Source organism: Lotus japonicus, chromosome 2, assembly GCF_012489685.1.
Source record: "Lotus japonicus ecotype B-129 chromosome 2, LjGifu_v1.2".
Lineage (NCBI taxonomy): Eukaryota > Viridiplantae > Streptophyta > Magnoliopsida > Fabales > Fabaceae > Lotus > Lotus japonicus.
Window position 1 is genome coordinate 90621497 of NC_080042.1, and position 14340 is coordinate 90635836.

The following is a 14340-nucleotide window of genomic DNA, read 5'->3' on the forward strand; positions in this document are numbered from 1 at the left end:
AAAAATTATTTTTCTGGGTTTGTTCTCCATTTTGATGAGGTTTGGGGAAAAGTTATTTTTCTGGGTTTGTTCTCCATTTTGTGGGTTTCAGGTGGTGGTGGCTGAGGAAGTAGGAGGAGTGGTGGTTGAGGAGAGAAAGTTTCATGAGAGAATATGTTTTGTGTCAATTTCAGTTTTGGGTTTGAAGATAATAGAGGAAGAAGATGAAGATCAAGGGTTTTCATTTTTTTCTATTTTTAAAATTAATTTTTGGGTTCAATTGCAATTTTAGTCCCTAAAACCGTTAACTTTTGGACGGAAAGGTGCTGGGGGACTAAAACTGTTGACGGAGATAAACATGGAGGTACTGAAATGCTATATTTAAACTTAAGGGACCTCGTTTGCACAAATGTCAAACCTGGGGGACCAAAAGTGCTAATAAGCCTATTTCATCTTATTCTTAATTCTAGAGGTGTCCGGCTTAGAAGAAGTGTTGACTCAAGTGTCTGAGCTGCAAAAAATACTTTTTAATCTGACACCGTGAAGAAGTGTCTGACACATGTCGTGTCAGTGACGTACGGGTGTCGGTGTCCGACACTGGGACACTCCATATATGAGAGATGTTCGTGCTTCATAGATTATATTAAAATAATTAACTTCAATAATCAATTTAAATTCATTCCTTCTCTATATCCTCTTTTAAACTACTACATCCCAGTCATTATCTAGCTTTGATGCTTTAGATTTGTCTATGCTATAGAGTATAGATGATATCTACACGCCTGTGAGTATCTACTTAGATATGTTCCAAGCTTACTTTGATTCCAAAAAAAAGAAACGTTTCAAACTTATATTGCAAGAGTAATAACTTAACTTTAGTTTCAAAAAAAAAAACCAACTTCAATATGATGATTATTCGAGCAGTTGTATGGATGCTAAAATGTAATTTTCTCCCCATGTGTTATATCTTAATATCTCTGCAATAAACCACTCAATTTGTCATAGACTGATTTTATTTCATCGGTCTACACCATTTCAAAATTCCATCAAGTTTCAATTCCAATATATCATAGTTGGTGTCATAATGCCCTTCAAAATCGAAGAATCATCCTTTGATAGTACAAATGGAAACTCAGAATCCTAAACCCACAAACGAAAGAAACTTAGAAAGAAAGAAAGTTGAAAAAACATGAAAACTTTGATACACTTTATATATTCTTTGATTTATCTAGATACACCCATACACTTAACAGCTTTGTGAAGTTTGTTGCACTTGCAATCCATGCAAGATTTCCGACATTGGAAGTTCAGGAACATGGGCAACATAAACAAATCCAGCCTCCTAAGTCCTTTTAGCAGCACCCTCAGCTTGTACACACAGAAATTTTAAAAGAAGAGATGTAATTCTATACACCTCCATAACAACAGTGCCGAAGAAGCATGTTTCTGGAACATAATCAGTACACCCAGCTGCTTGACCATAAGAGATAGATAAAGCAGTTAAGAAGTTAACCTTTTCAATTTAGTAACCTATTCACCTGTGCAAGATCGAAATCAGAGAAGGTATGAGATAACAATTACTGGTTACCTTCATAGAAGCCATCTTGGTGCAAAGACTCCTTTCTATTTGATCTATGACCATGTGAATGGTCAAAAGGAAGGTGAAATACATCCTGCAAGGAGGTCTCACATACAAATGAGAAAAATGACACACAGATATCCACATGGGGAGAAATAGAATTAGAGAGTTAGAGCTCTTTAAAAATAAGGCAATATGAATGATATAAAAGCAGTATACACTGAATAAATAATAACAACAAAAGTAAATTTTAAAAATATAAAATAACAGCAAAGGTTGAAGGAATACTCAAAAGTTACACCATGGAGAATCAATAAAAAATGGGTAAAAGAAACATGTTGTATTCACACTTCTGCAAGTAGGAATTACAGCAAATAACAATTCACCTCTCCAAATTAGTAATCTATTCAATCTCATGCTATGTTATTCTCAATCATCGTCTACTACTCCGATAAGAACCATTCATTCTGAGCCTTTCACTTCAACATATTGATTTCTCCCACAATTTCACTTTCCATTCTGTTATCAGGCGGCATGCTTCGATTTGTCCTCTTCCGCTCCGGTAAAAATCATCTTGTACCAATGTTGTGCGCATCACTACCTCTGCCTTGGATTTCTTACTCCGTCGCAGCATCTGCCTTGTGTAAGTTCCAAAAAATGAAGAGTTATTTGTATAATATCAAATAAAATGATGACAGAAATAAACAGCATAAAATCAAAGTCCAAATTATAGAAATGAGTGTCTAACAAACATTTTAATGGGAAGGAATAAATGGAAAGTGAAACAAAATTTTCAATCGAATTTGAAAGAGGATAAGCCTGTTGTCTGGTGCATCACGAAATAGCAGTAGACTTGAAAAGGAAAAGGTCTTCCATTTTTAACACTATCTGATTGCATAAGAAAACAAAGAGAAAAAGGGAAGACATTCACCACACAAAGAACAAATGAATTATAAAAATAGTGCAACATACTTATGATTACTTTGGCTGTTCTATAGGTGAACCAAAAGAAGATTAAAAGAAAAAATGAGTGGTGAAAGCTCTAAGTCTTGTAGCAATTCATATGCTGATGTCAATAATACCTTGAGGGAGAAGATAATTTGGATCTGAAAAACAGTAGTCTTCCCAACTATATCCAAAAGAAAACCCCATACCTGAAGTTCTCTTTTTATAAGCTTACCAGAATTGAAGAGTTCTAGTTGGGAATAAAATAGAGAGTGGTTGAAAATAAAATAAGAAAAGGAACATATTGTGAACTACCCCTGTTACAATATGTTATCCTAAAAATCATGGTGATTAACCACTCTATCATGATCACATAGCATTTAAACTATTGCTTGGACTGATTTCATGTTGATTATAAATTCAACAAAACCATGTCAACAATAATGCCCCAAGTTTATCAACATGGAGTGATTCATATTCTCCAACCATTGCAAAGCGAGAATTTTTCTGATATCCAATTTCATCACTCCCAAAAGCGAGCACAGTTAAAGCAAACAACCTGGCTTGACCAATCCTTGTTGCTCTGGATGTCTAGCAAGCAATTACATAGGAAAAAGCTAATAAAACATAAGAATTTGTGTTTTACATGGCTCAAATATAGTTTTAAAGCCTTTGAGCTGTAAACATAATAAAAGAGGTGCTAAATTCAGCTTGAGTAATTGGAAATACCACATGAGATGCAAAAGTCTTTGGCTTCTTCCACTTTAGAATCGCCATAGCCTTAAAAAGTCCTCTCATTTGTGTATTTCGGAGGTAGTTAGGTAGTCAATCCAAATAACTCACACCAAAAGAGATTGCCAATAGAAATCACCAGCAGGCAAAAAAATTGACACTTAGATCAATATGACAAAGATGATTACTAATAAGAGTTTACCTCTCTAAAGCGGTGTACAATTCAAGTACATTACTCTAAATCAGGACGAACACACATGCATGTTAACGCATATAAATGGGTCCAACAAATACTCCACCGCCATAGACATAGAGATTCAGCAGAAAGTTTCAAATATTCTAACACAATAAAATATAAACTCAGCGATGGGGTTGCAGAAGAATGGATAAAACTTTCAGCAATGTAAGGGATTATATATATATCATAAGAATAGGAATAACCCCTTGCTGAAGTTGAAAGGCTGAGCAGTTATGTGGAGATATAGGGCCACTCATAATTGTTCTTGAAGAATTACTATCATTAGATGGACTTAGTAGTTAGAAGTGGGGATTAACTGCTTTGTTGTCCAATCCTTCCAAATTCCAATAGCAAATTTAATGGTGAAATGTGTTATCGTAACCTCCAACAGAACCTTTAGGGCTCCTCTCACAGCAATAAAAGGTTAAGATCAAACATAATGGAAGGTCAAGACTAAAGATTGATTCACTGTTTAGTTATTTCTAAATTTACGTAAATAACCATGGTCAAAATGTAGTGCATGTGCACTAACTTATTGAATTACTAATTTGCCATCATGGCTGCCAAAACTTCTGATGGAAACTAACTCAAGTCCAAAGACAGCCAGGAGTTGATACGTTGAGTAAATGAAACTCGACCTATAACCTCCAGGAAATTTAACAATGTTAGATTATATCAATTAAATTTTATGATATGTGGATCTTAAGTATCTTAGATTATCTCTTAGCGTTAGTTTCCAAATTTCTTCTTATCTTGTTATTTGTTCTTAAACAATTAAGTATTCTACTGTTTAAAAAATAAACCACAAACCATGACATAATTCTAAAGTCCTTACCTTCAAGGGACTCAATTTCTGTTTCCATATTTAGATTAGATTGGCTTAATAGAGCAGAAAGAAACAAACATGTTTCCATTCAAAATGCAGGCATGCTCATATTGATCTGCATTATACATGATAAAGAGAAGGCATAATAAGATTAACCATTATAACCCAAACCCCAGAACATAAGAAATAAGAGGGACCAAAGAAACAAAACAACCATCTTAAGAAGAAAAAATGAAGTAAATAATACATCAATACATGCAAAGAAAAAAACAGAACAACTATGATAAAGATAACAAAATCAGCAAACTAATAAAAGAGCTCTTCCAATATTTGAAAAGTTCAACAATTCCTTGGCATTCTACACTCAAACTTCATCAGATCCAATGCTATGGTTAATTTCATGCAGTGGCACAGGAATTTTTAACTTTATGTGAACAAAATAAAACATAAGTTCATTTGAGATTAAAACAAAAATCCCAAAATCAACTACAGCACAGGCAGCCACTATTATGCAGATGAAAAGTTGACTGTGTTTTATTTTTAGAGTGAAGAAAAAAGGTATAAATTAAGGAGAAGCACTTACAAAATTGTGAAGCCGCAAAGGGCTGGGATTTAGACAAAATACCTGCGAAGAACAAAACACGATGAGGAAGAACATAAAGAAAAAGCATAAAAATAATGAACATGCCTATAGTGCACATACAGAACAATGAAGCAAGGAATCTGTGAAGGACAAAAAAGAAGTGAAAGGAAAATCAAAGCTAAGGAAACCATATAAATAACCAATTGAAGGGAAATCCAGAAGATCGCACCTCTACCCTACAGGAGCACAGCCAGAGCGACATTCACGGGATATTTCCCTAAACCCTACATGAGCGCAGCAGAGTAAGAAGAGCGGATTCACAAATAGGGATAAAATGGAGGAGAAGAAGATTTTTATCACCTGCTGAGCGAATCTCGCAGTCGAGCCAAGGACCGTCGCCGGGACCGGAGCCACGATCGCTCAACCCCACACCACACACAGTTCCTAATGGACGGAACATATTCCTCAGTTCGCCATCTACCTATCTCCCCTACCTCGCACGCCGCTGGAGCCCTCAGGGTCTTCACCTCGTCGTCGATGCCGCTGCGGAAAAAACGACAGCCACAACTTTGGGGTTAAAGAGAGGGCCTTGCGATGTAATGGGGAGAGGAATCTCTGGCCTCAATATCGCAAACAAAGAAATAGAAGAGGGAGAGAGGCGAAGAGAGTGAAGATGGAGAGTGGAGACATTCCAACTTCCAAGTGAACGGAAAAGACGGACAGCTGAGAAACAAAACGGAAGCGAGTGGAAAACGAAACGGAAGGCCAAGGGAACGGAAGGAGAAAAAGAAACGTAAGAAAGGGGAAAGACTGAGGGAAAATGTGATTGAGGAATCAACGGCTTGGATCGAATCTTGAGGAAATAATGTGTGCTCTTACTAAAATGTCCATGCTAAAAATTAGATTGTTGTGCATTAAGTTGTTGAATGACTGGTTTGCCCTCAAGGCTGCAGAAACTTTGCTTTTATATAGATTATAGATTATAGATTATAGATTATAGATAGATTATAGATAGATAACTTATGAGTTTGAGAAAAACAAGTCTAGGAATCAATCATGACGAGTGTAATTTATCTTTTCCTACGTAAAAAAAATCACACATCCCCCACCCACAACAAGATCATCAACATGAAATGAATGCTTATAAAAAAATCAACATGAAATGAATGAAAAAATGAAAATGAGATTAAAGGAACACCAAGCGCTGGCACGTTGTCCCCACACGATATTCGCTCTCGAAGATCAACGGCTGAAATCGACCAGGATCAGCAACGATTCATCGCCACACGCACGATCGGAAACAACCGCTTCAACGCATCATCGCAAATAATACAAATGCACTCTTTTTACATTTAAATAAAAAATGTGAGAAAAATTACAAGGCCTCATTTCCTCGCCACACCCTTCTTCGTCAAGCTCAGTGCATCAGAATCAATCAATCAAGATCTCTCTCTCTCTCTCTCTCTTCGAAAGCGAAAATGAGCAAAGGACCAGGTCTCTTCTCCGATATCGGCAAGAAACCCAGAGGTCAGTGAACCAACACGCTCTATCTTCTTCTTTCTCAATCTGTTATGGATTCGATTACACTTTTCTCGAAGCTTGAATCGAAATTGATTGTAACCGTTTTGATTTGTTGTTCGTTCTTGTAGATCTTTTGACCAAGGACTACAGCTCCGATCAGAAACTCACCGTTTCTTCCTACAGCACCGCCGGAGTGGTAACCTATTCGATTTTCCACTTTATTCATATTTATAGATTAATTTAATTGCATTTTTGGTCAAGATCTAGCGTGTGTCAGTTAATTACTATGCATTTGGAATTTCATGATGACAGTTGCGATTCCTCTTGAAGCTTCATTACCTCTTGTATCGATTTGTGCTAGATGAATCACGAATCATGAAATTGCGTCCGAAAATTTATTTATCCTGAGATCGCATATATCTAGTTGTTTGTTAACTGTTAAGCCTGTTTTCTGTGATTCGCTACTACGTCAAGTTAATCTATATTCTGTAGGCAAATTTATCACTGCGTATAAAATAAAATAGAAGGAAATGTAGGATGCTGGATGTGTTGTCACTTACGTTGCTCAGATTTTTCTATTTGAACTTGTTTTGCGGTGTTCTATTAATTTTGTGGATTTTTTTTCGCTTACGGCTTGTTCCCCTATGTCATAAGAGGTATAGCATGTGGATTTCAAAATAGGTATAGTGTGTTTGAATGCGCATCTGATTCCCTTAAAATCGCTTGCAGCTATATATTGTAGCTTTGAGCAAAGCGCACATTGGAGCGATAACAATCCAATGCTGGCATGTAATGTGATTGGATATGTGAGTCCCTGTAGACCACCAATAAATATTGAAGTTCTTCTACAGAAAGTGAGAAAACAACCTTTATCCTCTTATAACATGATTGTTTCAATCAAAATGCTAATTTCTTAGCTGGGATTTAAGTTGGTGAACAATATTGTATGAGCATATCTGCTGAGACAACAGGGAGACTGAATGTGTAGTAGAGCCAATTGGATTGTATGTACTATGTAGACTTGGGGAGAATGGTTTTTAGTTCTTTATGTAACATAGCATGGCTTGGAGGCAAATCTAATGTTGTTTAAAATAGCATTTCCTTGAATGGGTGTTGGGAATCAGTAATTCAAGAGAGGTAGATCCAGAAATGAATCAGTAAAGAAAATAATTTAAAAAGGGAGTTCTTAACAGTCATTGTGGATGGAAGTCATTAAGCAGGTGGTGCTATTTTCATGCCTTGCATAGAATTCTGATGTATACGGTATACCGTTTAAGTTGATAAATTGTTTTTCATGACAAGCGTTTTCAGTTGTGTACCTTTACCAATAAACTGTCGGTGAGTGGAAATGCCACTTCAGTGCATAAGAAAGATTACAAAAGAAAGTGTAATTGTAGACTTAGAGGTTGAGAGAAATTGCTTAATAGTTGTAATTTGATTTGAAAAGATCTATGTAATTGTAACTAGAACAAAAAAAATGCAAGATTGATCACTGGAAATAGAAAACAGGAAATAGATTCAACCCTTACGGCTTTGTTTATAGGAGAACTTAATATTGACAAGGCGCACTGATGATATATTTTCTTCTCTAATGCAAGTTTATGTTGAATTCATAACTGTTGTTCGCTTTTTGTATGGGTCACTCAGTTGCTGTTAATTTTGTATTTCCATAATTGCTTTTAGAATTTATCCCTGGCTGTTGCCAACTGCATGCATATGGGGTTGAAGATTTGGAGATAACGACTATGAAGGCTTTTCTAAGTTTGTTTGTATCTGAAGGAAATTACCTCTTACTTCATTTATTTTATCGCAAACACAATCAACCATAACCTACCTAGCATGAATGATAATTTATTCTTAATGTAGTAGTGTAGTATTTTGATCTAAGTGGCAGCTGTTTTGAGTTTTATTTATTTGTTTACAGATATTCAGGGATGGTTATCTATTAACATTTCTATGATTTCCTTTAAGTTGTCTATGACTTGAATTATTTGTTCATTTTAAATTCTTGGCTTTTTTAGTTCTAACTATGTGTGACAGTGCAGGGTCGCTTGAGCTTGTTCTCTAGGAGCAAAACGTTCCTAACATTCATTCCAATATGACTTTTTCTTTTTACCTTTCAGGCCCTTACTTCAACTGCTGTGAAAAAAGGAGGACTTTCAGTTGGGGATGTTGCAGCACTGTACAAGTATAAGAACACCCTTATTGATGTCAAACTTGACACAGCATCCATTGTGGGTTACTCTGTCTTCTTAGATTATAATAAGAATAGCGCATGTTCTTGAGTATCTTGTTTGCATACTCTTATAATTTTGTTTCTTTTTTTTCCTTCAGATTTCAACGACCCTCACATTCACCGACCTTCTTCCATCCACCAAGGCTATTGCTTCATTTAAGCTGCCTGATTATAATTCTGGCAAGGTACATAATTTTGCACCATCTCTCTAGAAAATTTGACTGACTTCCCTACATTATTTCTGAAAATTTGTCTGATCTGTCTTTGGCAGTTAGAGGTTCAATACTTCCATGACCATGCTACCTTAACAGCAGCTGCTGCACTGAACCAATCCCCTATCATTGATGTGTCTGCCACCTTTGGTACCCCAGTGATTGCAGTTGGTGCTGAGGCAGGCTATGATACTTCATCCGGTGGGTTTACTAAATACACTGCTGGGATTAGTGTCACAAAACCTGATGCATCTGCTTCTATAATCCTGTAAGATTCTTTTACCCGTAAAATATTTCTTTCTTCTATGTTCCAAATCAAACAACCAATAGTGTTTAAAGGCTGCAAATTGATATTGAACATGTTCTTTCCAATCAGTGGCGACAAGGGTGACAGCATTAAAGCATCATACCTCCATCATCTGGACCAACTTAAGAAGAGTGCTGCTGTGGCAGAGATCACTAGAAAGTTCTCAACAAATGAGAACACTTTCACAGTTGGAGGGTCTTTTGCTATTGACCATCTGACACAAGTCAGAGCAAGGCTCAACAATCATGGAAAGCTTGGGGCACTCCTGCAGCATGAGATCATACCAAAGTCAGTGCTGACCATTTCTAGTGAGGTTGATACCAAGGCCCTGGATAAAAATCCCAGGTTTGGCTTGGCAATCGCCCTCAAACCTTGAAGGTTTTTTCTTCATTAACGGTTGATTGGTATTCCAAACGTAATTCAAATTTTTTGGTAGTCCTTGAAAGGAGGGCAGAATAATTAGTTCCCTGGATGAGCTTTTCTAGGTTATTCCGAAATGGATGAATTTTTTCAATGACTTTTAAATCACCAATGGCTTCTGTTTGACATTTTTTTTGTTAATTTTCTGCTTTCCTTCTTGCATTGTAGTAGACAATCTGAGATGTGGATGTCCTTTTCTCCAGGAGGATTTTAATCGTCTGTTTTTCTTAAAATTTTATTTTTACCATTGTTCTCTGTCGGATGTTGTTTTGGTGGCGTTTACAGGACCAGATTAACCTTACAAATTAAAGCAATAAAGTTAATTCAGGTTGGTTTGATTAATTTGTTCACTGTCTTTGTTTAATTAAACCAATCAATAGGGAAAAAACAGGTTGGTTTGATCAATTTAGTGAATAACTGCAAATTGATATTGAACAATAGTGAAAATTGAAAAACATGTATCATATAAATCAAACAGACTAATTAGGTTAGGGAAACTATTTTGATTTTTTCCTGATGAAGTAAGTGGGCTAAAAGTGCCGAAGGAAAAAACAAACAAACTACAAGCCTAAAAAATAAATGGTTGGAGCACTATCTAAAAAAATTGGACTGAACAAAAACTAGGTAGAGCCTCAAACATCCATAGGCACCATTGCACCAACAAGTATAAACCATATTTAGTCAAACCATCTTTTACCGAATTTGCCTCCCTGGAGATATGACCTGAAGATATGTAACATGAGAGAAGTTCGCAAGGACAAATTTGATCTGACCCACCAACCGCGTGCAAGGGTGAGGAAGCATATGATTCTGATAACTTTTCTGGAGTCCCCTTTGATAGAGCAACCTTAATCCCAACAAAATACCCCATAGTTCTGCATGAAGCATCGAACAAGAGCCTAACTTCTTTGAGAAAGCAAAAATGAAGATACCCAAATGATCCTGCTCCATTTGAATTAAGCTTCATCCAGTCTTGCTCAAGAGGAAATACATGCAATAGTCTCATCTTCACCACAGAATGGGCAGTCACTTATCATTACCCTTGTAAATAAATTCGTCTACATGAATCGAACACTAAAAATCGTGTCATCAACCATTACCCTTTTTCGATTTGTGTCATTCATCAAATAATCTTATATAACTTTTAGGCAAGTAAGTTTAAAAAAAAAAACCTTTTAGGCAAGTAGCTATGAATAAGCTAAATATATCATATTAAACATGATGACTAAGAAGAACAATTGTTGGAATCTCATGAAGAGTTTCAACGAAGAATATAAACATTCTTTAGTCATATTCATTCAGCAAACATAAATAGACGCAAAGTCATGGAACATTAAAAGTTAATAATATAAAAAACACAATTCAAAGTAATTTAAGTTAAGATAATCAATCCCACTGGAATGGAGGTAGAACCCAAAATGAAGGCAGCGTGCACTTGAAGGAAGGATCGCAAGGGAAATGTTGTTGATCAAAGCTTCCATCCTTTACATTATAGACCCCCGAATCAAATGGGCCTCGAGGGTCATAAGCTTTATCATTATAATCACTGCAATAGTAAATCGAGTCCTTTTGTAGACATCTAGAGAAACAAGAAGCTGACACAGAAATTGAATCACAACCACCAATGAACAGAACATCATCTCCCAAACTCTCAAGTTTCACCTTTCCCACAAGCTTCCCACTTTGGGCATCAAGTTCCAACTTATACACTTGAAAACCCTTAGTGTTATTTGCAATGTAAAGTCTTCTCACCATCCACAGGTCTCCCTCCAACGATTTCACAAGATAGATCTTCACATAACAAGCCCCTAATTCATCAACACTTCCCAATGAAGCATCATTTATAATTTTATTACCTGAATGATCAAGATTGAAGAAGGAAACAATATTGTTTTGGGCAACATATACTAGACCTTTGTAGAATATAATATCTGCGTAGGGTGGATTGGTAGTGTGTACATAGCCCCAATCGGTTTGGCCTGCTCTCATGAAAGGAATGCAACACTCTCTGTTGGAAATTGCTACAACCACATAATCATTTGGGCTTGTTATTGGGTCAGCAGACAAAGTAACCTTATGCGTTTGACTTATGTAGAATTTATGGAGTGGTGGCAGAGGAATAGGAGCTACATTCTTAAAAGGATTGAACAGAGTAATGGTAAGATTGGATTCACATATTGCTACCCAACCATGGCTAGAGCCACATATCTTTTTTCCATAAGGCATCTTTGATTGAAAAATGTAGAACCTATGAGATGGGATGCTGTACAAACCTCTTTTTGATCGGAATGTTAGCATTGGCAACACATTAGTCCTGAATTGCTGGCTTTGATGGTTGAGTTTCGCAACCGAGCACCAATTCTTGCACACAGCGCTGAACCAAACATGATCTATTCGTTCTATTAACTTGTCAAGGATTATGCTGAGAGGATTTGCTTCTAAATTTGCCCAATCTGCCTCCATTGCTGTGAATGTAGGTATGTAAAAGCAAAATGAAGTGCTTATAATGAGCTTCTTTTGCCCAGGTAAAAATTAGTGAAATCCCATGCATTTAATACTATATTTGATTTAATATAAAAAGAGGAAGAAGTTTATGTGGTAAAAGTTGGGGTTCGAATTTTGATATCCTAGAGACATGAATTCAGGGAATTTTTTTTTAAAACATCAATATTATCTAAGTCATATCCATTCATTCCTAATTCAAAATTGTTATAGAAGGAGGAGAAATAAAATGAAAAAGGAACTAACAGATATAGAGATAGTTCCACCACTAAAACCCACCAAAATAATCGTAAGCACCTTACTTCAGCTAAACCCACTGAATACACCACCCGCAAAATTACAATATTGCAAATATGTTCCAATCCAAGGAATCCACCCACAGACATTCCAGTAACATCAAAGTAATGAACCGAATGCCAATTCACCAAATCAGGTAATGTTTGATTAAATTAGATTTCTAAATTATGAAAACTATTATCTTTGTTTACGTTTCTGGAATCTAGAATGGTAATAATTGATTTTAATCAAAATAAAACATCACTCATTATCATTAAAAAATTATATTCATAAATATTATGATTTTTAATGATTATAAAAATTAAAAATTAAAACAATCCTGATGATGGATTTCATTATATTACTTAAAATAATTGAATCGGGTAGTTGTGAACAAAATATAGTTATTAGGTAATGTTTGATTAAATTAGATTTCTAGATTATAGAAACTATTATCTTTGTTTACGTTTCTGGAATCTAGAATGGTAATAATTGATTTAATCAAAACAAAACATCACTCATTATCATCAAAATTGATTTTTAATGATTATAAAAATTAAAAATTAAAACAATCCTTATGATTGATTTCGTTATATTACTTAATTTATAAATGAATCAAATAATTCTATACACATTTAACAAAAGTAAGTTTAAAAAAAAACAAAAGTAACTTTTATAAAAGTAACGAATGATTTATATTATTATAATTTGATTAAAAATATCTTATTAAATTATAGATAATTTTTTTTATTAAATTATGAAAATTATATATTTTTTATTATTTTTTGTACACCGGGAAGGTAAATTACACCCTCTAGTGATTGATCTCGGGACCTTCCACTCCCCAACCCATATGTTCTCACATCTTACCACTTGAGCTATCCTATCCTATTTTATATATTTTTTATTTGATCAAATAAGATATCAACTATTGTCACTAAAATTTCACTAATATTATAACCTCTAAGAATTATGAAAATTTGAAATGAAAACATTCAATATGTATAGATTTTAGAAAAATTACTTAATTCATAAATATAAAAAATTCAAATGAGTTGATGTAGTGGTTCAGCACTTCGTCCCTTAAACAAGTGGTTGAGGGTTTGGTTACCAACTCTTATATATGAATGAAAAAAACTTATTTGTCAGCCTTCTACCTTTCGGAGGAAATTCAATTAGACTTTTATTTTGATCCCCCATCGTTTGTCATTATAGAGGCATGTCCTTCTGGGGGAGGGGCATGTCGTATTAGAAGTGTGTTTTCATCATTACCGTTATGTTATTTTTATATTTGGCTTAATTCCAGTTTGGGCCCCTGATGTTTCAAGAATGGGCGATCCGCACCCCCCGTGTATAAAAGTTGCGGTCAAGCTCCCCTTTGTTACAAAACTGTGCTAACGAAGCCCTTCCGTTAGCTTCCGTCTGTTGACCAAACGGAAATGGCTTCATTAATTGACGTGGCGGCCACATGTTATTATATTTTCTTTAAACAATTATATTTTTTTACATTAAACTCAGGTACACGTTCTTCTCCTTCCCTGTCTTTTCCCCAATTTCTCATCTTCAATTCCCCTTCTCACAATCACTTCTTCACCATACCTTCGCAATCACATTTGTAATTTTCCCCCAAATTCCCACTCCTTGCGATTGCATCTGATTATACGATTGTTTTCATTGTTTTTGGCCGCACGAGCTTTCAATTCAGTCCGCTGCTATGGCAATTCGAGGGACAATCAATCAACATGGTGGTGGCCAAGAAACTAAGAAACAGTGGCGGTGGCTAATCTGTCAGTGGTGGTGGTGGTGGCCAAGCTGTTATGGGATTGGGCCAACAAACGGGAAAAAGCTTTCTCCCAACAACTAAGTTCCTTTGAATCGCATCACCGCACAGGTCCCTCCGGTTCAAAACACCATCGCCTCCCCTTCTCTCTGTCCAAATCACCACAACACAGCCCCTAACAGCGAACCAACCTTCATCTCCTCA

General features: G+C 35.7%; 2 protein-coding genes across 2 annotated transcripts; one reads left to right on the forward strand and one right to left on the reverse strand.

The window, feature by feature from the left end:
- Positions 1–6234: 6234 nt before the first annotated feature.
- Positions 6235–9833, forward strand: LOC130740917 (mitochondrial outer membrane protein porin 2). Its single transcript, XM_057593637.1, has 6 exons — positions 6235–6409; positions 6532–6599; positions 8527–8637; positions 8738–8824; positions 8911–9119; positions 9228–9833. Exons 1-6 carry the CDS (start codon positions 6361–6363, stop codon positions 9532–9534), a joined length of 831 nt encoding a protein of 276 aa, XP_057449620.1. The 5' UTR covers positions 6235–6360; the 3' UTR covers positions 9535–9833.
- A 1131-nt stretch (positions 9834–10964) lies between these two features.
- On the reverse strand, positions 10965–12041 carry LOC130737263 (F-box protein SKIP23-like). Its single transcript, XM_057589016.1, has one exon. It carries the CDS (start codon positions 12039–12041, stop codon positions 10965–10967), a length of 1077 nt encoding a protein of 358 aa, XP_057444999.1.
- Between the last annotated feature and the right edge of the window lie 2299 nt (positions 12042–14340).